Below are 24430 nucleotides of genomic sequence, written 5' to 3'. Positions count from 1 at the left end.
TTCTGGGACTCGTAGTCTACTCCCTTTCCCGGTCCGCGCAGACTCCAGCGGCCTCTGTCTGCCCTTCGGCCCTAACAGAAGCCCAGCCCAAAATTTTACGCTCCCCACCCCCAACAAACTGCCTTTCCTCAGGAGCCAACCTCCTCCGGTCACGTGAGAAGACTCTCACGCTACGATTGGTTGGGGTGTAAAGGGGGCGGGGCTGAAGCCCCTGAGAGGTTCCGTGCCCCTGGTCCAGCCGCTTGTTTGGCTGCTGCCGTCACCTCATGGCGACTCGGCTTGAGGAGGTAACGCGAGGAAGAGGCGGCGGTACTGAGGAGGCTAGTGAGGGCGGACGGGGCGGACGGCGACGTAGCCCCCCGCAGAAGGTCAGTGGAGGGGACGCCTTCGTTGTGGTTGGGTCGCGGGGATGATTGGGTTACCCTTTTTGGGGTTCACCTCTTCACTTACCCCTTTACCTTTAGCTACGGGACGAACATCCGGCCCGTTCCCCCTTTTCCTTCAGAAGAGTGACGATAGTTGGGGAGCAGGTGCGGGGTGGTTGTGACTGAAATGGATCTGGTGAGAAGGGACGGTGGTTGGGACTTGGGGACACTACGCCTAGTAGGGGGCTGAGGGAGGACATGGTGGACCCCGGTCTGAGAGGGTGAAGGGGTGCTAGGCAGGGGCGCTCCAGGTGTGACAGCCACGTGCGGCGGGTGCTGCCCCGGGTGTTGAGTCTTCAGCCTGTGTGGTCACCGGGCACTGGGACTCCGCTGCCCAAGGAGGTGACGGGGTGGGGGTGGGGGCTTATCGGGGTACGGGGTAGCCCTCTCCGTGTTGGGCAGGTGCGTAGGGCGCGCGCTGCGGGGTGCTCCCCGGCCTCAGAGCTGAGGCTGTTGCGCAGTAAGATAACAGCGCAGAAGCCGGGGCTGCCTTTCGCCCCTTCCCCCCTTCCCCTTGCCCCCCCGCGGTCCCCCGCGACACTGCGCGGGTGGCTACGCGGGGGACGCCGCGGGGCTCCCGGGATCCACAACGGGGCTTGGTCTCTGGGCATCATGGACCTGCCTTGAGTGTGAGGCTGGGGATGAGGTGGTGATGCTGGGGAACCAGCATCATCTTCTGATAGCTGTCTCCGGCTTCCTGCCACTACCCTCTGTTTCTTTTCTTTCTTTTTAATTTGATAAGTGGAAACTTGAGTTTCCTCCTGGGCTTCGGTTTTGGTCTTTCTTAATCTAGGAGAAGAGCTGGACTGTTTGTTTCCCCTTGCCTTACTTGACTCACGTCAAGGAGTTTTCAGTGTCTCCCTGGATACAAGAAAATCGAGATCTCTTTCAGAATGGGAGAAATCCACTTGTTCTGGAGCTCAGTGGGTGGAGTTTTGACAATGATTGCACAACGAGTAGGGTACAGGGCTTTCAGGCCCAGGAACCAAGAACTGGGGTGTATGGTATTGAAAAAGTGTAAATTCCATCCCTTTGCCTTGCAGGAGAACATACTGAAACCGCTTGACTTGTTGGACACCCTGCTTGACCACTGAGAGCTATTTAATATTACTTAATTATGTATTTGACTAATCTTAAAAGCCACTCCTGTATGAAGTTACGAAATAATATTTTTCTAATGCGATTCATGAACTTCAAAAGGGAGAACAAAGGTCTGGTTTACATTTGAGCAGTGTCAAGAATTGGCTTTTTGGGGCCTGTTCCTTTTTTCCCTCACTTTTTTTTTTTTTTTTTTGTGAAATCGGTTACCCTGTAGCAGGCTGGCCTCATTTGACTATGTAGCCCAGGCTTGTCTTGAAAGTACCATTTTCCTCTTGCCTTTGTTTCCTGAGTGCTGAGATTACAGCAGTGAGCCACCACTCTGGCCTGGGGTGCTTTATTTCTAAGGTCCGGTATTTTCATGTTCTATTCTGTCTCATAAAAGAGGGACCTACTGCTTGGGACACTGGAAAAGTTGTGGCCCAACAGTTCTTTAGGGATTCAGCACTGTCACTTTGGACATTTATTCCCTGAGGGTGGGGAGCCAAACTCAGTGTTTGATTTCATAGGTTCCCCAGGGGAAACCTCTGATGATAAAAAGCCACTGCAATTGAGGACATAAGTTCCCTTTTATGCCACTGGAATAAGGACAGAAAGTCACTGAATTAGGAAGTAAGGTTTAATTAACTAGTATTTTAACCTATGAGGCTAAGACTCTCAGAGTTCAGAGCTTTGGTTAATGGCTGTATATGAATAGTCTTGTATGTCTTTTATTTTTACTACCTTTGTATTTCTTTGCTCATGCTCTTTTGGGACTCTTGGTTTCTATCTTACTATAAAATGGAATAGAAGCTAACATTACATTTTGAATCATCAGTTCAAAATTGGGTGAACATCTTGTGTCAGTAAACATTAATTTTTAGTTGCTCATTCATGATCTTCAGTTTATTGATTCTAGGTGAGGAACCTAAGAAAATGCTCCTTTTTCTAACTTAACCTCTATATTTTTGTTTTTCAGGAAGCAGAAATGATGTTAAACAATTTCAGTTGTTTTTAGAGTATTGGAGGAATTGAGAAACGTGATTTCTTGTTATTATTTATATCATAGGACTTGAAGTGAAGAAATGTGGAGATGGGCTCTCTTGGTCCCTGGTTCAAATCATCTGCCTGGTCATTTTTATTTTTCTGAGGCAGAGTTTGGTCTGGCCTCCCAAGTGCTATGCAAGTAAAAATACTACACCCACTTTTTTAAAAAGAGAAAGAATCTTGCTTTGTTCATCTGGCTGGCCTTGAACTCCTGGGCTTAAGTGCCTAGTCACTCTTGACCTCCTCAGTTAATTATAGCATGGTTTCATAACTATATTCACTTGAACAGGCTCTTGAGGTGACTTTTCTCTTCTAAAGGTAATATTGCAGTATATTTTTAGGTGTCATTTGAGAAATTGCCTTAAAACTGCTGGTATTATAGGCACTAACCACATGTAGCGATCTAATTTGCCTATTTTTTAATACTAGGGATTGGGTGGTGGGGATTACAGGTTTGTACCATTAGGCCCAGCTTCAATTTGTTAAAGTTAAGTAAAGTTTTAAACTTTCTTTTTCAATTATACTAGCCTAACTTCAAGAAGGCAGGCAGATCTCTGAGTTCAAGGCCTGCCTAGTCTACAAAGTGAGTTCTAGGATAGCCAGGGCTGCTACACAAGAAAAACTCTGTCTTGAAAAACTAAACCAACCAACCAACCAAACTAGTTATAAGCATAAAGTACAGAGTTCTCCTCTTCCTGTTTACAAATACCCCTTCCCCTTATTTACATGTTGCAGTAATGTGTTACAATTTGTTATAGTTGTTTAGACAGGACAGATACATTATTACTGACTAAACCCATGGCTTACAGGGTTTGTTATATAATGTATGAATTTTGGCAAGTATATAACATGTGTCTAGGGTAGCCTATGCTCCAACTAGTCATCCTTCCCATTGCTGGCACCAACTGATTTTTTTTTCTTACTTCGCTGATATTTGTGTGTGTGTGTGTGTGTGTGTATCTGTATCTGTCTGTCTGTGTCTGTGCCAGTCATGACATGTGTATGGTGGTCAGAAAACAACATTTACCATATGTGTCCCTATAGATCAAACTCAGGTTGGCAGCGAGTGCCTTTACCCTCTGAGCTATTTTTGCCAGCCTGTGGTATGTTGTTTTTTGAGATCGTATTTCACCATGTAGTCCAGGCTGGGCTCAAAATTCTCATTCTTCCACCTTAGCCTTCTGAATGCAGGGATTACAGGCATGTGCCATCATATCATGTCAAGTTGCCACTGTATGTATGTGTTTATTAGCAGACAGTTTCACTATGTAGTCCAGAGTGTCTGCCAAATTGGTCATTTAACTGTCTCCCTAGTTTAGTCTTAAATGTCTCTGTTTTTGTTTTTAACTAAAGTTCTGCTTGGGAGTGTTTTGGTTTTTCCAGACAGGGTTTCTCTGTGTAGCTCTGGCTGTCCTGGAACTCATTCTGGAGACCAGGCTGGCCTTGAACTTAGAGGCCTGCCTCTTGCCTCCCAAGTGCTGGGATTAAAGGCCTGGGCCACCACTACCCAGTGGGAATGTTAAAAGATGATTTATCATCATTGAATAAAACTATTTGGACAGACCTTGGAAAGATGTCTCAGCCATTAAGCTCTTTTAGAGGACCAGAGTTCAATTCCTAGCACCCATATCACCTGGCCGACAACTTCAGCTTCAGGGAACTCTTAATGCCTCTGGCCTCTATGGGTATCTGCACATACCCTCACACATACAGATAATTAAAAATAAAAGTCTTGAAACATATGTAACGATTACTAAATTTGATTTTAGGTCTACAAACCATTTTGATACTTGGATTCACCTTAACAAAAGCTTTTATATAGTGTCCTATCATTTTTATAGCATATTTGCAAATGCATTCATTCTTTTAGCATCACTCAGATGCTGTAGAGAAGGTTGGGCAGCTGACATTGCCCTCATTTACTGATGACACACTGCTATGTAAGGTCAGGTGATTTGCCCAAGGGATGAAGCTAAGTCTGGAACCCAGTGCCCTTTCATCTATCTTATGGTAATAAGTAGTGTAGCAGTGGGTAAATAGTATGGGTTTTAGAGTCAAGACTCTTGGCTCTCTGCCACATAATAGCTCTGTAACCTTGGGCATATTTCTCAGGGTACAAGCCTCAATTGGATTGTTGGGCAAGTGGGGTTGCTGGTTTTTTTACACCATATTAGCATTATTGTGAGGAATGAGTTGGTTGATGTGACCTTTTGCATAGTGTGGGGTATATAAAATTTTATCTACTTTGGAAGGGATAACATATGGTAGATCAGATTCTCTTGCTCTTATGGGTGCTATTAATTTTGTAATCTGTCTTCCAGGCTTTGTATGTTCTTCCATTCCCAGAATCTATAATAAAGCAGTCAGGGCTAGGCAAGAGGAAGGAATCATTTTTGTTATTTTTTTTCTATTTGCCAAGTTGATGAAATTCCACTTTTCTGGCATAGATAGTATTAAGTAAAGTGAGCTAGTTACATTATTTTAAGGATTGCTGAGGTTTCATTTAAATTTTTTTTTTCAACACAGGGTTTCTATGTATAGCCCTGGCTGTCCTGGAACTCACTTTGTAGACCAGGCTGGCCTCGAACTCAGAGATCACCTGCCTCTGCCTCCCAAGTGCTGGGATTAAAGGCGTGCGCCACCACTGCCTGGTGGTTGCTTTTTGTTTTAAAGGAAGATCATTTGAGCTCAGCAATTTCACAAATTGAGACCAACCTTTATAAGACTGCAGGACTCTTGTCAAGAAGGGGCAGAGTGAAGCTAGGTGTGGTGGTGCACGTCTTTAAATCCCAGCACTCGGAGGCAGAGGCAGGTGAATTTCTGAGTTCCAAGGCCAGCCTGGTCTACAGAGTGAGTTCCAGGACAGCCAGGGCGATACAGAGAAACCCTGTCTCGAAAACCAAAAAAAAAAAAGAAAAAAAAAAAAAGCAGGGCAGAGTGGGAAACTGAAGGAGTGTAACTTCTAGATTACAAGACTGCCTTCTCTCTCAGGTTGGCACTCCTTGGCTCATGCTGAAGAAGCTGGCTATCATGTTTTTAAGAGGTTGATGGAAAGACCTAAATGGCAGGCAACCAAGGAAGGTCTTGGCCAACTGCTCATGAGGAACTGAGGCCTCAGTCCAACAGCCCATATGGAATTGAACCCTGGCAACAATCATAAGAGTAAGCTAGGAAATGACTCCTTCCCAGCCAAGACTTCAGATAATTTCAGCCTATGGAACCCTGTCAAGGACCCAGTCAGGCCACACCCAAATTGCCAAACTAAAGAAATTGAGATCATAAATAATTTAAGCTACCAAAGTTTTGTGGCAGTTGTCACAAAATCCATTTTCTTTTTTTTTTTAAATCTTTTTTTTAAAAATTTTATTTATTTATTATATGTAAGTACACTGTAGCTGTTTTCAGACACTCTAGAAGAGGGAGTCAGATCTCGTTACAGATGATTGTGAGCCACCATGTGCTTGCTGGGATTTGAACTCCGGACCTTTGGAAGAGCAGTCGGGTGCTCTTAGCCACTGAGCCATCTCAACAGCCCCAAAATCCATTTTCTTTTTGAGTGAATTAGATTTAATTTAAATTTTTCTGGTATAATTTATAATATGGTAAATATTATTAGATATAGCCTATGGCAACAAATGTTTCTTGAAATTCTCAATCACCTACTGCCTCCGACCTTCTCCAATTTCCCCCACTCCCCCTCCAGTTCTGGTATTAAAGGTATGCTATACAATAACTTTTTGTTTTGTTTTTCCAGACACGGTTTCTCTGTATAGCCCTGGCTGTCCTGGAACTCAATTTGTAGACCAGGCTGGCCTCGAACTCAGAAATCTGCCTGCCTCTGCCTCCCGAGTGCTGGGATCAAAGGCGTGCGCCACCACGCCCAGCTTGGATGCCCAGTTTAAAAAATATTATTTATTATTTATATTAGTACACAATAGCTGTCTTCAGACACACCAGAAGAGGGCATTGGATCCCATTACAGATGGTTGTGAGCCATGTGGTTGCTGGGAATTGAACTCAGGACCTTTGGAAGAGCAGTCAGTGCTCTTAACCATTGTGCCATCTCTCTACCTTCCCCCATTGACATTTTTATTCATGTTTCTTTTATTATGAGCAAAGTTGAAATGTTTTTTCTCTGTTGGGCATTTTTAGTTCTTTAGTGGTGATATACCTATTCACAACCCCTTGAAAACAAGGGCTTCCTGTGGCTTTTGGGTTAGTCCAAGTTTTTCAGTTACTATTTAGTGACTTGGTTATATACCCCTCCTCCTCCCTGGGGTTGTGGTTTTCACTCTTCTCTTCTCTTCTCTTCTCTTCTCTTCTCTTCTCTTCTCTTCTCTTCTCTTCTCTTCTCTTCTCTTCTCTTCTCTTCTCTTCTCTTGGTTTTCACTCTTCATGGTTCAGTTTTGCTTCACCCACTGGTGCATGAACACCACTTTGTCTCCCTCCCTCCATCCCCTCCCAATATGGTTTAGGATATGGTGTAAATTATTTGTTTTCTTTACAAATTTAAAGTGACACCATTTTTTAAAAATATGTCAATATTTTTATTTCTGCTAATTCAATTATTTTTAATTTCTTTTTTTTAACGATTTATTTATTTATTATATGTAAGTACACTGTAGCTGTCTTTAGACACTCCAGAAGAGGGCGTCAGAACTTGTTACAGATGGTTGTGAGCCACCATGTGGTTGCTGGGATTTGAACTCCGGACCTTCGGAAGAGCTGTCGGGTGCTCTTACCCACTGAGCCATCTCACCAGCCCCTTTAATTTCTTTTTCTTTCTTTTTTTTTAAATTAGGTATTTTCCTCATTTACATTTCTAATGCTATCCCCAAAGTCCCTCATACCCTCCCCCCCACTCCCCTACCCACCCACTCCCACTTTTTGGCCCTGGCTTTCCCCTGTACTGGGGCATATAAAGTTTGCAAGTCCAATGGGCCTCTCTTTCCAGTGATGGCCGACTAGGCCATCTTTTGATACATATGCAGCTAGAGACACGAGCTCCAGGGTACTGGTTAGTTCAGAATGTTGTTCCACCTGTAGGGTTACATATCCCTTTAGCTCCTTGGGTACTTTCTCTAGCTCCTCCATTGGGGGCCCAGTGACACCATTTTTAATGTTTGTGTGGTTTATACTGAATATTGTGAATATTGTGCAATATAATTAGGAACTCTCAGATAAGCATCTCATGAGTGAAATATAAATTCAATATCACATGTCGTTTTATATTTTGAGACATGAATAATTTTTTAAAATTTATTTTGTGTCTAGAAGTTGACATCAGGTAACATTTGATAATTCTTCAAACTGGGATTAAAGGGATGGTGGCGCACGCCTTTAATCTCAGCACTCGGAGAGGCAGAGGCAGGCAGATTTCTGAGTTGGAGGCCAGCCTGGTCTACAAAGTGAGTGCCAGGACAGCCAGGGCTATACAGAGAAACCCTGTCTCAACCCCCACAAAAAAAAAAAAAAAAGATTTGAACTTTGAACCCAGGGCCTTGGACATGGTAAACCAAGTGCTCTACCACCAAGCTGTACCATGCCCGTCTTTTAAGTAGTAGTTTCAGATCATTTCTTTCCATTATTAATGGTTTTTGATTTTTCGAGACAGGGTTTCTCTGTGTAGCCCTGGCTATCCTGGAACTCACTCTGTAGACCAGGCTGGCCTCGAACTCCCAAGTGCTGGGATTAAAGGCGTGCACCAAGCACCCAGCCTTTTCCATTATTTTTTATTTTTGTTGTTTGTTTTGAGTCAAGGTTTCTTTGTGTGCCTTCTACGTGCTGAGATTACAGATATGTCAAGTTTCTCCTTATTACTAAGACAGTTAGGATACAGTACAAAGATGTTTGTATAGAAGTGGATAGAGGATAATTATAAAGCAGTCAATTGTTGAGGTTACCAGCATGAACTGAGAAAACCTTGTCTCAAAAAAAATTTTTTTTTTTTTGCTAGGGTTCAAATCTTTGACCTGCAATATACAGTGACCTTTGACCATATACTTTGCTAGGCTACAGTTTGTTTATCTGTACAAGAAAGTGATAAAACTTTCTTCATGACCTTGTCTAGATGAAGTTAGTTAATAATAGGAGGTGCTTACCATGGTCCCTGGTGGTCCTATTCACTATGTTAGCTGCTATAGCTACTGTTCATAGAATAGACAGTGTGAACGAAACAAACCTAGAATGCCTAGGAGACAGGAAGAAAGCAAGTTTCTTTTTTGTTTTAAAGTTGAGGTCTAATATATCCAAGTTAACCTTGAACTTCTGATCTTCCTGCCTCCAACAAAAGTGTTAAGTGGCAGGCATGCATTGCACCTTCGAGCCAGGTTTAAAACTGTCCCGGGAACCTAACCCAGGACTTCCTACAACCCCAGCCTCTGAAGTAAGAAAATTCATTGACTGCATGATATAGAATACTCTTGAAAAATAAGGACTAGAAAATCATTCACATGTTGGCATAAAAATTTGTTTCCTCCTTAATGATCCAGTATAGAAGTTGAAGAACATTGGTAAGTTAGAAAATGCACTTGCTAGTTTAGTAACATTTGTTGATTTCAACCTTGGTGGAACTAGGCTTATTCAAAACCAGAAAGTCTTTCATTAGCAATTAGAAAAAAAACCCACAATACTACTGCATCAAAATTAGTTACTAGGAGACAGGGGAGAGGTAATCCTGCCTTGTTTAAAGATAAAAAAATAATAGTGGCATGTTTTTGATACATGACAGGAATTCGAGGTAGAAGTAGCTACAAAGATTGAAAAATCACCAGACAGTGGTAGCCTACCTCATTAAACCCAGCACTCAGGTGGCAGAGGCAGGTAGATCTCTGAGTTTGATACCAACCTAGTCTACAGAGTAAGTTTCAAGACACATAGAGAACCCTGTCTCAATAAAACTGAGTTCGAAGCCAGTCTGGTCTGCAGAGTGAGTTCCAGGACTATACAGAGAAACCCTGTCTCAGAAAAACCAAAAAAAGAAAAAATAATAAAAAGAAAAAAATTGAAACAATAATTGGAAGTATTAAGTACATAGGTAATGACAGCATGAAATTAGAAGTGAAACAAGATGTGATGGTGCTCTGTAGGACATCCTTTTGCTGAGTGCCACTGGCCATTTTGGTTAGGTGATTGTTTATAGCATTTTAAAGTTTATTTTTATTGTGTTTGTGTATGTATGTGGATGTGTCATGTGGATGTAGAGGTCAGAAGAGAGTGTTGTGGAGTTGATTCTCTCCTTGTGCTTTGGTGACATTAAACTCAGATTGTGAGGCTTATGCACCAAGCACTTTTTACCTTCTGAGCTATCCTCCTTGGGTTTGTTTGGCCCTTTTTGAGGCTTTTTATTTTTATTTTTTTGAGACAGGTCTCATGTAGGCTTGTCTAGCCCGGGACTTGCTATGGAGACCATGCTGGCCTTAAACTCCTAAGAGGTCTGCCTGCCTCTTGTCTCCTGAGTGCTGAGATTACTAGTGTGTGGCACCATTTACCGCTTTTCTTAAGTACTACTATTTTTTAAGAAGGTTTTCTCAAGACAGGGTTTCTTGTGTAGCCCTGGCTGTCCTGGACTGGCTTTGTAGATCAGGCAGGCTGGCCTTGAACTCACATAGATCCACTTGACTCTTCCTCTTGAGTGCTGGGATTATAGGCATGTGATACCATACTCAGCTAAATCTTTTAAATTACCTTTTCTATATATAGTAATATAAGTTTTATATACACACACACTATTAGTCTGAAAAATAATAGCTGTATGTGGGTATATATATATCTACATACACACATATATATGTGTGTGTGTATTTTTATGTGCAAGCATGTGCTGAGGCAGGGGCCAATATTGGATATCTTCCTCAATCATTCCTCGGATCCTTCTATCTCTGCCTCTCCAGTGCTGAAATTACAGGCAAGCTGTGGCCAGTTCTCTCTCTCTCTCTCTCTCTCTCTCTCTCTCTCTTTCTCTCTCTCTTTCTCTCTCTCTCTCTCTCTCTCTCTCTCTCTCTCTCTCTCTCTCTCTCTCTCTCTCTCTCTCTGTGTGTCTTCCCCTCCCCCCGTGTGTGTGTATGTAGAGGTCAGAGGCTGTGAGATGATCTGTTATAGCATCTTCCACTTATTCATCTGAGATGGGGTCTCTCACTCAACCTGGAGTTACACACCAGTGATTCTTCTGTCCCTACTCTCACAGCTCTAAGCTTCCTGGTGTAAGTCCGTGCCTATCTTTCTTATGTGGTTGCTGGATTCCTAGCTCAGGTTCTCATAATTTCAGCAAGGACTTTACCCACTAAGCCATCTTCCTTCAAGTGTAACTTAAATTTATTTGTGTATTCAGTTAGTTTTCAGGTTTCTTTCTTTTTTTTTTTTTTTTTTTGGTTTTCCGAGACAGGATTTCTCTGTATAGCCGTGGCTGTCCTGGAACTCACTCTCTAGACCAGGCTGGCCTCAAACTCAGAAATCCGCCTGCCTCTGCCTCCCGAGTGCTGGGATTAAAGGCGTGCACCACCACACCTGGCTTGGTTTCTTTTTTCTTTTCTGGTTTTTTTATAGCCCTTAGCTGTCTTGGAATTCACTCTGTCAACTGACCCTGCTGGAACTCCCAAAGATCCTTTGCCTTCCACCCTGATTAAAGGCATGTGCCACCATCACTGCTTTAATTTTCAAGGTTTTGAGACAGGGCCTGCTCTGTAGACCAAACTCACCTGGACCTTGCTTTGTAGACCAAATTGGTCTAGAATTTGTAGCAGTTCTGCCTCTGCCTTCTGAGTGCTTGTATTACAGACATGTACCACTATACCTGATAAAATTGATTAGATATATTTATTTAGTGTTTCTCTATATGGGCATGGAACATGTGTGGAGGTCAGAGGACAACGTTCAGGACTCAGCCCTTTCCTTCTCTGGGACCTGGAGATTGAACTTGTGTCACCAGGCTTGTGATTGATTCCTTTTACTTGCTGATTGAATAACTTTTAATTCATTCTCCTTTGGCATTTTGAAATAGCCAAGATTGGCCAGACATGGTGGCACACACCTTTAATCCCAGCACTTGGGAGGCAGAGGCAGGCGGATTTCTGAGTTCGAGGCCAGCCTGGTCTACAAAGTGAGTTCCAGGACAGCCAGGGCTGTACAGAGAAACCCTGTCTCAAAAACAAAACAAAAAAAAGAAATAGTCAAGATTGTGCCCTTTGTTCAAATTATGGCAATTAAAAAAATCAGAAATGGGTGCTGGTGAGATGGTTCAGCGGTTAAGAGCACTGACTGCGCTTCCAAAGGTCCTGAGTTCAAGTCCCAGCAACCACATGATGGCTTACAACCATCCGTAACAAAAATCTGATGTCCTCTTCTGGAGTGTCTGAAGACAGCTACAGTGTACACACATATAATAAATAAATAAATCTTTAAAAAAATCAGAAATGGGTGAAAATATTTGGCAATCATATATCTGATAAGGGACTTATATCTATATAAAGTATAATAAAGTAAAAGGTAACTAGATTACAAATGGGTAAGGGATCTGAATAAACTTTTTTCTAAAGAAGGCGTACAAATGCTTTAATAAGTAGTAGATACAAAACATTCTTAGTCCTCAGAGAATGCAAACCCAAATTACAGTTGATTACTATCATAGCACTCTTGATGTGCCGGGTCAAAAAGACAGATAGTAAGGCAAAGCTGTAGAGGAATGAGAACACTTACACATGGCTGGCAAATTGAAATTTTACAGTGGGCTTGGGAACCAGTTCATTAACTCCTCAGTGGTTAAGTGGAATGGCTATGGCCCTCACAGCCTTTCTGTTATATATTCTCAGGAGATGTAAATGCATGTCCACGAAAATAGACATCTCATAGCAAAATTAGTCATAGACAAAAATTGGAAATATTTAAATGCCCATTAATTGGCAGTGGATAAATAAAAAATGTTTTGTGCGTCTGCAGTGAAGTAGTTGTGCTCAGTCCACATAAGTGAAGTACTAGTAGTTGCTGCAGAGTGGAATACATACATGTTAAATGAAAGAGGTCAGAAAGGCCGCAGACTTAGACTACTTATAGAAAATGTCCAGAATAGACAAATGCATAGAAAGTATATAGGAAAGAGGATTGGTTACCTAGGCCTGGGGTTAGTGGGGGAAGATAGAAGACTGATAGCTAAAAAGTACAGGGGTTTGTTGTTGCTGCTGCTTGCTTTTGGTCTTTGAGGAAGCGTCTCTCAAAGTTCAGGGTGGCCTTCTACTTCCTTTTTTCTTTTTTTTTATTTGTTTGTTTTTTGTTTTATTTATTTATTTATTTATTTATTTATTTATTTATTTATTTATTATAAGTACACTATAGCTGTCTTCAGACACTCCAGAAGAGGGGGTCAGATCTTGTTACGGATGGTTGTGAGCCACCATGTGGTTGCTGGGATTTGAACTCTGGACCTTCGGAAGAGCAGTCGGGAGCTCTAACCCACTGAGCCATCTCACCAGCCCCTACTTCCATTTTTCTAAGACTGGGATCATACATTTGTGCTACCACACTGGGTTCAATGTTTCTTTTCTTTTCTTTTTTTTTTTTCTTTTTGGTTTTTTGAGACAGGGTTTCTCTGTGTAACCCTGGCTGTCCTGGAACTCACTCTCTAGACCAGGCTGGCCTCAAACTCAGAAATCCACCTGCCTCTGCCTCCCAAGTGCTGGGATTATAGGCATGCGCCACCACTGCCCAACCGAACTCAGTGTTTCTTTAAGTGACAAAAGTCCATCTCACCCACCTGCTACAGATTGAAAAAGAATAACAACACCGCAGCATGCTTAAAAAGATACTTTGAATTGTGCTTATATTTTCCTATATGCTGTTCCCAGAGATGCTCAAGCCTCTACTCAGTTGGAATTGCTGGGAAGGGATAGAAGACATGGCAAAAAGAAAGAGGCTCCTCAGAGCAAGCCTCTGACTCTAGGCCAGCTTTGGAGCTAGCTTCAGATGGAGTCAAGATCAGAGGGAGGAATCCAGTAATGGGAAGGCAAGGCATCTATCTCATTAGGGTCAGGCAGAGTCAAAGACCGCATTAGGAGAATCTGCTGTTGCAGAGGACTAGGTTTGGTTCCCAGAACCGACATGGCAGCTCACAACCATCTGGTCTGATATTCTCACCCAACTTGTCAGTGGGACTCTGCCAGCTCAGCTTGTTCCACTGTTCATTCCACATCTCCTTCAATAAGCAGCAGCATACACGCCACCTCTCCATACTTCATATTTGGCTCTCCTGCAGTAGGCTTACTTTCTTGGGCCAGATTTCTTGAAGTTCCATTGTCTTAGGGTTTCGTTGCTATGCAGAGATACCATGACTAAGGCAACTCTTATAAAGTGACAAACATTTAATTGGGGCTGGCTGACAGGGTTAGAAGTTTAGTCTATTTTATCTATTATTGAGGCTGGAAGCATGGCAGCATGCAGGCAGGTATGGTGTTAGAGAAAGCTGAGAGAATAGGATAGCTCAAAGCCTACTCCAACCAGGCTATACCTCCTAATAGTGCCACTCCCTATGGCTAAGCATTCAAACAGATGTTTCTATAGGGGCCATACCTATTCAAACTACCATACCATGGAACCTAGGTCTAGTGCTAAGTCTCAGCCATGGTGCCCACCATGGCTGACTCTTATACTCAGGTACCTGCTTCCTTCAGCACTATAACTGCTTTTCATAGGAACTTATTTTTAATTTCCTTAGGGAAAAAGATTTATTTTGTTCCTTATAACTCTTAAGTAAGATCGGCATGGTGACACACGCCTTTAATCCCAGCACTCAGGTGGCAGGGGCAGGCAGATCTCTTGAGTTCAAGGTCAGCCTGGTTTATGTAGTGAGTTGCAGGATAGCCAGGCTATATAACGAGACAATTGTTAATGTGTGTGTGTGTGTGTGTGTGTGTGTGTGTGTGTGTGTGTGTGTGTGTGTGTGTGAGTGTGAGTGAGAGAGAGAGAGAGAGAGAGAGAGAGTGAAGGAGAACGCACATACCCACAGAAGCCAGAAGAGGGTAAGAGCTCCCCTGTAGGTACAGTAGCAGATCGTTGTGAACTATCTGACATGGGTTCTGGAGGCAGAACTCAGGTCATTCGAAAGAGCAGCATATAATTGCTAAGCCCTATCTCCAGCTCCCCATTGTGAAACTCCCTGCTCATCCCCAAGCAGGATCTCATCTGACTCCAGAGTGCTGGGGTTAAAGGGGAGTACTACCACAACCAGCTTCCCTGTGCAGCTTTTAACTAACTTTGAAGTTAAGAGTACGCCTGGCCGGCCGTGGTGGTGCACGCCTTTGATCCCAGTACTTGGGAGGCAGAGGCAGGCGAATTTCTGAGTTCGAGGCCAGCCTGGTCTACAAAGTGAGTTCCAGGACAGCCAGGGCTACACAGAGAAACCCTGTCTCGAAAAAACAAAAAAGCAAAAAAAAAAAAAAAAGAGAAAAGTACACCAATTATTATGAATGTTTTTAGGACGTGAACATGTGTGTTATCTCACCTACGTCAAGAAATATTACCAAACACTAGGAAGCCCATCCAGTGGCTCATTTCTTTTTTTTTTTTTAAAGATTTATTTATTTATTTGATGTGTATGAGTACACTGTAGCTGTCTTCAGACACACCAGAGAGGGCATCAGATCTCATTACAGATGGTTGTGAGCCACCATGTGGTTACTGGGAATTGAACTCAGGACCTCTAGAAGAACAATCAGTGCTCTTAACCTCTGAGCCATCTCATCAGCCCCCCAGTGGATCATTTCTAGTACCATCTATTCACCTAGCTTCTTTTTATACATAAATTGTTCTCTTCAGTATATATATATAGGTTTTTAGAGATAGGGTTTCTCTATATAGCCCTGGCTGTCCTGGAAATTACTCTGTAGACCAGGCTGGCCTCAAACTCAGAAATCCGCCTGCCTCTGCCTCCCGAGTGCTGGGATTAAAGGCATGCGCCACCACTGCCCGGCCAGTAAATATTTTTTGAAGCCTTCCTCTTGATGTTAGGTCTGTGAAAGCCGTGCTGCTGTGTTTGCACTGTGTTCATTTTCATGGCTCAGTGCTCTGAACATATTGCAACTGATAATTCTTCTGTTGAGTTGATTTAGTTTTAGGACCGTTCCAAGTAGTGCTGCTTTAAACATTTTTTTTTTTTTTGGCCTTTCAGTGCACCTATGTACACACTTGGGTGAAATCCTAGCAGTGGAATTAAGTGGGTTAGAAGCTATCCATATTGCCAAAGAATTGCAGTGCCAATTTGTTCTCCAGAAAGTAGTGTCACTAGCCTGTAATTCCAACACTTGGGACATAGTATCTGGAAGACCAGGAGTTCAAGGCCTTTTTGGAGATACAGTCTATGCTAGGCTAGTTTGGGTTACAAATGACCGTGTCCTAAAAAGAGGAAGATAACACCCTAAAAGCATAGTAATGGATTTATATCAACCTTAGATCATATAAGATAAGTAGTAGTGGCCTTAATGTCTTCATTTCCTTGTACACTGATCCTTCAATTATTTTTAGCTCTTCAGTTTGGATATGTTACAGTTTGAAAACTTTTTTTTAAAGACTTATTTATTTATTATATGTAAGTACACTGTAGCTGTCTTCAAACACTCCACAAGACAGAGTCAGATCTCGATCTCGTTACCGATGGTTGTGAACCACCATGTGGTTGCTGGGATTTGAACTCCAGACCGAAGAGCAGTCGGTGCTCTTACACACTGAGCCATCTCACCAGCCCTTGAAATACTTTTTATTTTAAGTTGTGTGTGTGTGTCTGTGTGTGTAGGTGGGTGCATGTAAGAGTATTGCCTCTATAGGATAGAGGTGATCCCTCTAAAGCTAGAGTTCTAGGCAGGTGTGAGCTGCATACATTACATGGCTTTTAGGAAGCAAACTTGGGTCATTTAGAGCAGTAGTATACTCTTAACTGCTGAGCTGTTTCTCCAGCCCTGGTTTGTTATAACTAGAAATAACAGGTGGCACAGGGGATTAAGGCAGTTGCCACCAAGCTTGAAAACCCAGGTTCAATGCTTGGGACCCACAAGGTGGAAGGAGAGAACCAACTCCTACAAGTTGTCCTCTAATAACTTGTCACATGGATTGTGGCATGCTTATTCAGACACACACATGCACTCACGCTTGCACAATGCACATACTCAAAAAAAAAATTGGTGTAATGAAAGAGTTAGGAAGCAGCTCTTGTTAATTGCTGTTCTTGTCTTTGCTCAGGATGCCATCAGACTCAGACGCCTCTACCTTAGTTTTCTAAGTGTCTGACTCCCACTAATTTTGTTTTATTTATCTTTTTGAAGATTTTATTGGGTTAGAGAGATGGTTCAGTGGTTAAGAGCTCTGATTGTTCTTCCGAAGGTCCTAAGTTCAAATCCCAGCAACTACATGGTGCCTCACAACCATCTGTAATGGGACCTGATGCCCTCTTCTGGTGTGTTCGAAGACAGATACAGTATACTTTTTTGTTGTTTTTTTTTTTTTTTTTTTGGCCTCGAACTGAGAAATCGGCCTGCCTCTCTGCCTCCCGAGTGCTGAGATTAAAGGAAGGAATGTGCCACCACGCCCGGCTAGGGTTTTTTTTTTTTTTTTTGGTTTTTTTTTTGGGGGGGTATGGATGCCTTCCATATTACTGATGTAACCGTTTAACATACCAGTCTCAATTCTTATGGTTTAACATGATAGAGGTTTATTATTCACCTACCTAATATTCTAGTATGTGTTTTCTTTGCAGGTAGAGTGCCATTCCTGTGTGTGTACATGGATTTTGGGCCAGGCTGCTTTTGTCCTCTGGCCCTGCCATCTTACAGCACCTGGTGACCTCTGTATTTAACCAGAATGGGGAAGAGATGGAGGACAAAGACTACATGTCCTTCTAAGAATAACAATCTGGTTCCTAAAGTGACACTCGTAGCCTGGTCTAACATGGGGGTCAATGGGCTGGAAAATATAGTGTGCTACTACTTGCACTAGATACTTTGGGAGATCATTTTTGGTGGATAGCCACCTAGCTAGCTAGCTGTACTGTCTTATCATCCTTAAGATAACAACAGGATAGTTAACATTTAATCAACTTGGGACAGTTTACTGTTTAAAAGATAGTAATTATTTTTAAATATTGAATTTGTATAGGGAACTAAGTTTAGATTTATTACTAACTGGCATTTTTGTCTCCTTTGGTTGCATATAATCAGGCTTTATTTTAACTATCTTTTGGCAGTGCTATGTATAAGACCCAAGGGCTCTTGAAGCAAGGCACTGTTACCTCAGAGCTATACCCCAGCTGTTTGACTTTAATAGCTTTATGTTCAACAGTTTAGATCATGTCCAGTGAAACCTAAAAGCTCCCTTGTTTACATTGAACACACAAACCACTAAGTAAAAGAACTGTTAAGCTATGGCATGCCATTGGTTATAAATATTGATTCCATTCAATTTAACTCTTTCCATCTTTCTCCCCTCTAGTTTGAAATTGGCACAATGGAAGAAGCTAGAATTTGTGGGTTAGGAGTAAAAGCAGACATGGTATGTAACTCTCAAGCAAATGATATTCTTCAACATCAAGACCCCAGTTGTGGTGGCACAACTAAGAAACATTCACTGGAAGGGGATGAAGGCAGTGACTTTATTACAAAGAACAGAAATTTGGTGAGCTCAGTATTCTGTACACAGGAGAAAAGAGAAGAAATTCCTGGACGAGAAGCTCGAACAGGTCCTCCTGATGGCCAGCAAGATTCAGAGTGCAGCAGGAACAAAGAGAAGACCTTAGGTAATAACTGTTCATTAGTTGCATGTTTTCATCTATTGCTCATTTGATTCACATTGTGTCCAACACAGGTGACCATGAACAGTGCTAGGTTGGATATGCTTAACTATAACACTTGTTATGGACCAGTGAGGTGGCTCAGTGGGTAAAGGTACTTGGTGCTAAGCCTGAGTCTGATCCCTGGGGACCCACAATTGTCATGTACTCTGGCGCGCGCGCGCGCGCGCACACACACACACACACACACACACACACACACACACACACACTAAAATAAATACCTATTACCTCAGGTTAGTCAATTTGTTTGCTGTAGTTATGTACAGGAGGTGGGAAGAACAGAAGGAAGCTTAGTTAGCTCTCTATATAATCAAGAATTAACTTGATAAAATTTGAGGATGGAGTAGCATTTGACTGGCATTATTTGCATCTTTACTAGGCTAATCAAAATGTATATGAAAACTATGTAATCTGTTTAAGACTGGACATTCAAGCACTCAAGAGACCGAGGCCAGCCTGGTTTAAAGAGTTCCAGGACAGCCAGGGCTACACATAGAAACCCTGTCTTGAAAAATAAAATAACAACAAAAAAAGACTAGACATAAAATTCTTTTTTTTTTTTTTTTTTTTTTAAATTTATTTATTGATTATATGTAAGTACACTGTAGCTGTCTTCAGACACTCCAGAAGAGGGAGTCAGATCTCGTTACGGATGGTTGTGAGCCACCATGTGGTTGCTGGGATTTGAACTCTGGACCTTCAGAAGAGCAGTCAGGTGCTCTAACCCACTGAGCCATCTCACCAGCCCTAGACATAAAATTCTATAGACAGTATGTTAACTGTACTTCAGAAAGTGGGTTTTTTTTTTTTTTTAGGTTTCAGAGGTATTTTTGCTTTCTTCTACATAGCTTGTGATTTAGATAAAAAATGTGATATGCTTAATCTTTTTTGCTTTTTTGAGACAAGGTCTCAAATAGTTCAAGCTTCTTGTTTCACTGAGGCTAGCCTTTAATAAATCCTGACCCTCTTGACTTCGCTCCCAAGTGCATCAAGGCCTGCATGCCTGGCAAACCATTAAACTGTGTTGTTGTGTATTGTTTCATTGACCTCCATGCCAAGGATTGAACCTGTGGCCTCAGGAATGCTAGACAATATCTGGTGATATGCTGAAGCTCATGATTGAAATCTCCTTTTAGTCTCATTGGTTGGCCCTTGATTTTTTTTGTTTTTTAATTTTTGAAGGTCTATGTAGACCGGGCTGGCCTGTAATTTGCTATGTAGACCAGGCTTCCTCAAACTTATAACCACCTATCTCTGTCTAAGTGCTACAGTTAAGTTTACCACCACATAATTTCCATCTATGATTGGTAAGGGGTATTTTTTTCTTTGCTTTTGTTGTGAGATGGCCTCACTATGCAGCCCTGGCTGTCAGGAAATTCAATATGTAAAGTAAGCTGGCCTTGATTTTTAGCTAGGATTAAAGGTGTTTGCCACAGACCCTGCTCTATAGGGGTTGTACATATGCCTAGAGTTACCTTTCTTTTGGAAGGGGTTTTCTTTTTTGAGACAAGGTCTTCAATGTAGCCCAGGCTGACCTTGAAATCAATATGCAACCAAAGATGACTCTGACCTGAACCTTTTGTCTTCACCTCTCAAGTCAAATTGGTTTGATTTAGAGATAATTAAAAACACTCAAGCCGGGCGTGGTGGCGCACGCCTTTAATCCCAGCACTCAGAAAGCAGAGGCAGGCAGATTTCTGAGTTTAAGGCCAGCCTGGTCTACAAAGTGAGTTCCAGGACAGCCAGGGCTACACAGAGAAACCCTGTCTCGAAAAAACAAACAAAAAACCAAAAACCAACCAACCAAACAAACAAACAAAAAAACCACTCCTGGGTTGGGGATTTAGCTCAGTGGTAGAGCTCTTGCCTAGCAAACACAAGGCACTCAGCTTGTCCTCAGCTCCGAACCAAAACAAACAAACAAAAAACCCAAAATTCTCAATTAAATAGTTGTCATGATTGTACAACCTTGTGAATATACTAAATTGTGTATTTTTCCTTTTCTTAGCCTTTTTCTAGACAAAAATTATGTATTTTAAAAATGAATTTTATTCAGGTAAATAGTATATATTTATAATCCCAGCTACTCCTCAGGCTGAGGCAGGAGGATTATTTGAGTCTAGGAATTCAAAGCTAACCTGGGCAGAGTTTCTCTAAAAACAAATAAATTAAAAATAAATTAAAAGTGAATTGTAGCGTGCAAACTCTGTTTCACACAAAAAAGTCCTAGCACTGAAAACAAACATATAACAATATGTGTTTGAGTTTATAAATTCTCACCGTGTAATTATTAGTCTTAGGCCAAATGGCTTTTGGGCTATACTAGTAAAATCTTATGTAACTAGAAAAGTGGCACACATCTTTAGTATCAGCACTCAGGAGGCAGAGGCAGGTCAGTTCATGGCCAACCTGGTCTACTACATAATGAGTTCCAGGACAGCCAGGGCTGCTGAGAAACCATCTCCAAAAAATTAAAAGAAAAAAGAAAAAAAATGACCTATTTTGAAGTACAGTCCTTACCTGATTTTCCCTGTCAGAGTCCTTAAAATACTGTTATGCCTTCCTTCCATCCCACCACAGGGAGCCGTCGTCTTGCTCTTCTTTTGCTTTTGATAGCATTGGCTAACACAGGAGTAGCAGAGTCAATTACTAGACAGTAAGTTCCTTAATTGCACATAGGAGAGTATGTACATTTGAGATAGGCAAAGCATATGTCCAACTGAAACCAACTGAAAGTCTGTCTAAATTTATACTTGGTCAGATTGAAGCTTTTAAAAATATTCTTTGCTGGGCTGGTGAGATGAGATGGCTCAGCGGATGAGAGCACTGGCTGCTCTTCCGAAGGTCCTGAGTTCAAATCCCAGCAACCACATGGTGGTTCACAACCATCTGTACAGCTACAGGATACTCATATACATAAAATAAATAAATAAATCTTTAAAAAATATTCTTTGCCGTTTTTTAAAGGAGTTATTTATTATATGTAAGTACACTGTAGCTGTCTTCAGACACCCCAGAAGAGGGTCTCAGATTTCATTATAGATGGTTGTGAGACACCATGTGGTTGCTGGGATTTGAACTCAGGACCTTCGGAAGAGCAGCCAGTGCTCTCATCCGCTGAGCCATCTCACCAGCCCCTCTTTGCCGTTTTTTAATTTGCCATTTGACTTAACATAGACATCTAATGGTTAGACAAGGGAATATTTACTTCTTCCATAAGAATTCTTAGCAGTGTTAGTGTAGAAATCTAAGATGGGAATGGGTGAGAAACAGAGGAGGGTCTGTTAATCCAGAAAGTAAAAGTAGCTCCTCACCTTCCTGAGAATCAAGCCCAGGACATGGTAAGCAATTGTTCTTCCCCTTAGCCGTATCATTAAATAGTTTGTTTGATTTGGCTATGGTCTTCTGATACAGGGTCTTACTCTGTGGCACAGGATGGTCTTGAACTTGAAGATCCTTTTGCATGTTGCAGCTAGTGGTTTGAGACAACACACCCAGGTCAAAATACTTACAAAATTGAACTGACAAATACCATATTTCTTGTTGTAGGTAGAAATTACTTTGTTATGAGATTAGAACATGGGAAGTATTGGTAGACTTCACAGGTCATATTTGATCTTATCATTCAGGACTTATTTCTTACCTTGTTAATCATTAGGAAAAGAAGTTTTATTACTGATGCAAGCGCTAAACACCCTTTCAACCCCAGAGGAGAAGCTGGCAGCTCTCTGTAAGAAATATGCTGATCTCGTGAGTATTCAATCACAACCATGAGGGCCATAAAATATAACAATATGTTGTGTGTGCTTGATAAGCTTTTTAAAATACAATTTTGGTGTAGCTTAAAATGTAAAATACTTTATTCAAAAAAAGAGAATCTGATCTTTTAGTCTTTTGTGATTTTCATTATTTTATTTTATTCATTGCGTGAGTGGTTGATTGGTTTTTAGAGGCAAATTCTTGCTGTGTAGCCTAGGCAGGCCTAGAACTTGCTATGTAGACCATGTTAGAAGTAAATAATTCCTAGAAGTTAGCCTGCCTCTTTCTCTGCCTTTCCAGTGCTGGGATCAAAAGTATATGCCAGCACACTCAGCTGATTTTTCTAGCACATAGTGAACACCACAGTGCTAAGCTGTGGTATAGACTGTTTCCTTTCCTTTGTATTTGAAACAGGGTCCGGTTTTATTGTGGATGCAATGCAGTCTTCAGCTTCTGCCTGAGTCTTTTTTTTTTTTTTTTTTTTTTTTTGAGACAGGGTTTCTCTGTGTAGCCCTGGCTGTCCTAGAACTCAGAAATGCCTGCCTCTGCCTCCCAAGTGCTGGAATTAAAGACACGCGCCACCACTACCCAGCTCTGCCTGAGTCTTTTTTGGTTTTTTGAGACAGGGTTTCTCTGTGTAGTCCTGGCTGTCCTGGACTCACTTTGTAGACCAGGCTGGCCTCGAACTCAGAAATCCACCTGCCTCTGCCTCCCCAGTTCTGGGATTAAAGGCGTGCGCCACCACGCCCGGCCTTTTTTTTTTTTTAAAGATTTATTTGTTTTTATTTATATGAGTAACTGTCTTTAGACACACACCAGAAGAGTGCACCAGATCCCATTACAGATGGTTGTGAGTCATCATGTGGTTGCTGGGAATTGAACTAAGGACCTCTGGAAGAGCAGTCAATGCTCTTAACCGCTAATCCAACTCTCCAACCCCCCTGCCTGAGTCTTAATAGTTAAAATTAAGCTTGTGCCATTGTACCTGGCTAGCATAGATTTTTCTAAAATTCAGTGTTAGGAGTTGTTTATTTTATTTATGGAGAGAGAGGGAGAGGGAAGAAGAGAGAAAGAGAAAGAATATGTTTGCGTGCGTGTTCCCATGTGGTGTGTGCCATGTGCCTATAGTACACCTGTATGCATGAAGCTCTGGGTTCCATCCCCAGCACTGCATAAAATAATGGTTTGGTGCACGCTTGTAATCCCAGGGGCAAAAGGCAAGCTTAGCAGCAGTTCAATGTCATAGTGTCATAGGCAGTTTGAGACCAGCCAGCCTGGGATATAAGACCTTGTTTAAAAAAAAAATCTTTGAGATAGTATTTAGATTTGTTAGTAGTTAAATATTTTCCTAACTTTGGAAGAAAAGATCTATTTTTCTTTTGTTTTTGTTATTTTTGAGATAGAGTCTTATGTAGCCTTGGTTGTTGTGTCACTTACTATATGGACTAAGCTGGCCTTGGACAACTCCTTCTGTAACCCATTTGTTGAGATAGTAAGTGGTAAAGGCTCTTGACCTTCCCCCTTATGTGTGGGGGGCATGACAAAAGTTAGTGGAAGGACATTGGGTCTTTCTATCTTACTTTTTTAAAAGATTTATTTATTATGCATATAGTCTGCTTACATGTATGCCTGCTGGCCAGGAGATGGCAATGGATCCCATTACAGATGGTTGTGAGCCACCATGTGGATGCTGGGAATTGAACTCAGGACCTCTGGAAGAGCAGCCAGTGCCCTGAGCCATCCCTCCAGCTCCATCTTACTGTCTTGAAAGGGTTTTTTTTTTTTACTAAAGCTGGAACTAGTGATCCTCATAGCACACACCCCTCCCTCAAATGACACAGGGATAACAGGTATTTATGTAACTATGCCTGGCTTTTTATATGGGTACTGGGGATTTGAACTCATATACTCAAGCTTGTCCAGAAAAGCAATCTTACCCACTGAGTACCTTTGGGATGGGTTTCTTAGGCCATGAAAAGCATTATCAAAATGGACAAGTTGAGCTCAACAGTAGAATGTGTACTGATCTGGCAGAGGACATGGCTTGGAATCTCAATACAGGTCTCTCACAACCACCTGGAACTCCAGTTCTAGTATCAGGAGGTCCAAGTGCTGGGATTAAAGGCATGCACCACCACTGCCTGGCTAATTAAATAGTTTTAAAAGCATTTATACAAATCATCTACATAGCCGGTCTACAAAGTGAGTGCCAGGACAGCCAGGGCTACACAGAGAAACCCTGTCTCCAAAAACAAAAACAAAAACAAAACAGAAAACAAAAAACAAATCTAGGTATGGC

At 41.8% G+C, this 24430-nt stretch overlaps 1 protein-coding gene across 5 annotated transcripts in view; it reads left to right on the top strand.

The window, feature by feature from the left end:
• Window positions 1-152: 152 nt before the first annotated feature.
• Window positions 153-24430, top strand: part of Txlng (taxilin gamma) — a 50538-nt gene continuing 26260 nt past the window's right edge. For 2 of the 5 annotated variants that reach the window (NM_001290776.1, NM_001290777.1), the window contains exons 1-4: window positions 153-368; window positions 18012-18071; window positions 18219-18315; window positions 22031-22122. In NM_001290776.1, coding sequence (NP_001277705.1) covers window positions 267-368; window positions 18012-18071; window positions 18219-18315; window positions 22031-22122 — 351 coding nt within the window. In that variant the 5' untranslated portion in view covers window positions 153-266. Of the gene's footprint in view, window positions 369-18011; window positions 18316-22030; window positions 22123-24430 lie in introns of all 5 variants that reach the window. The other 3 variants (NM_178935.5, NM_001290778.1, XM_006528892.3) reach the window with 2 other exon arrangements.

This window comes from Mus musculus, chromosome X (genome assembly GCF_000001635.26).
Source record: "Mus musculus strain C57BL/6J chromosome X, GRCm38.p6 C57BL/6J".
NCBI classification, from domain to species: domain Eukaryota; kingdom Metazoa; phylum Chordata; class Mammalia; order Rodentia; family Muridae; genus Mus; species Mus musculus.
This window is presented reverse-complemented; position numbering and strand designations above follow the sequence as displayed.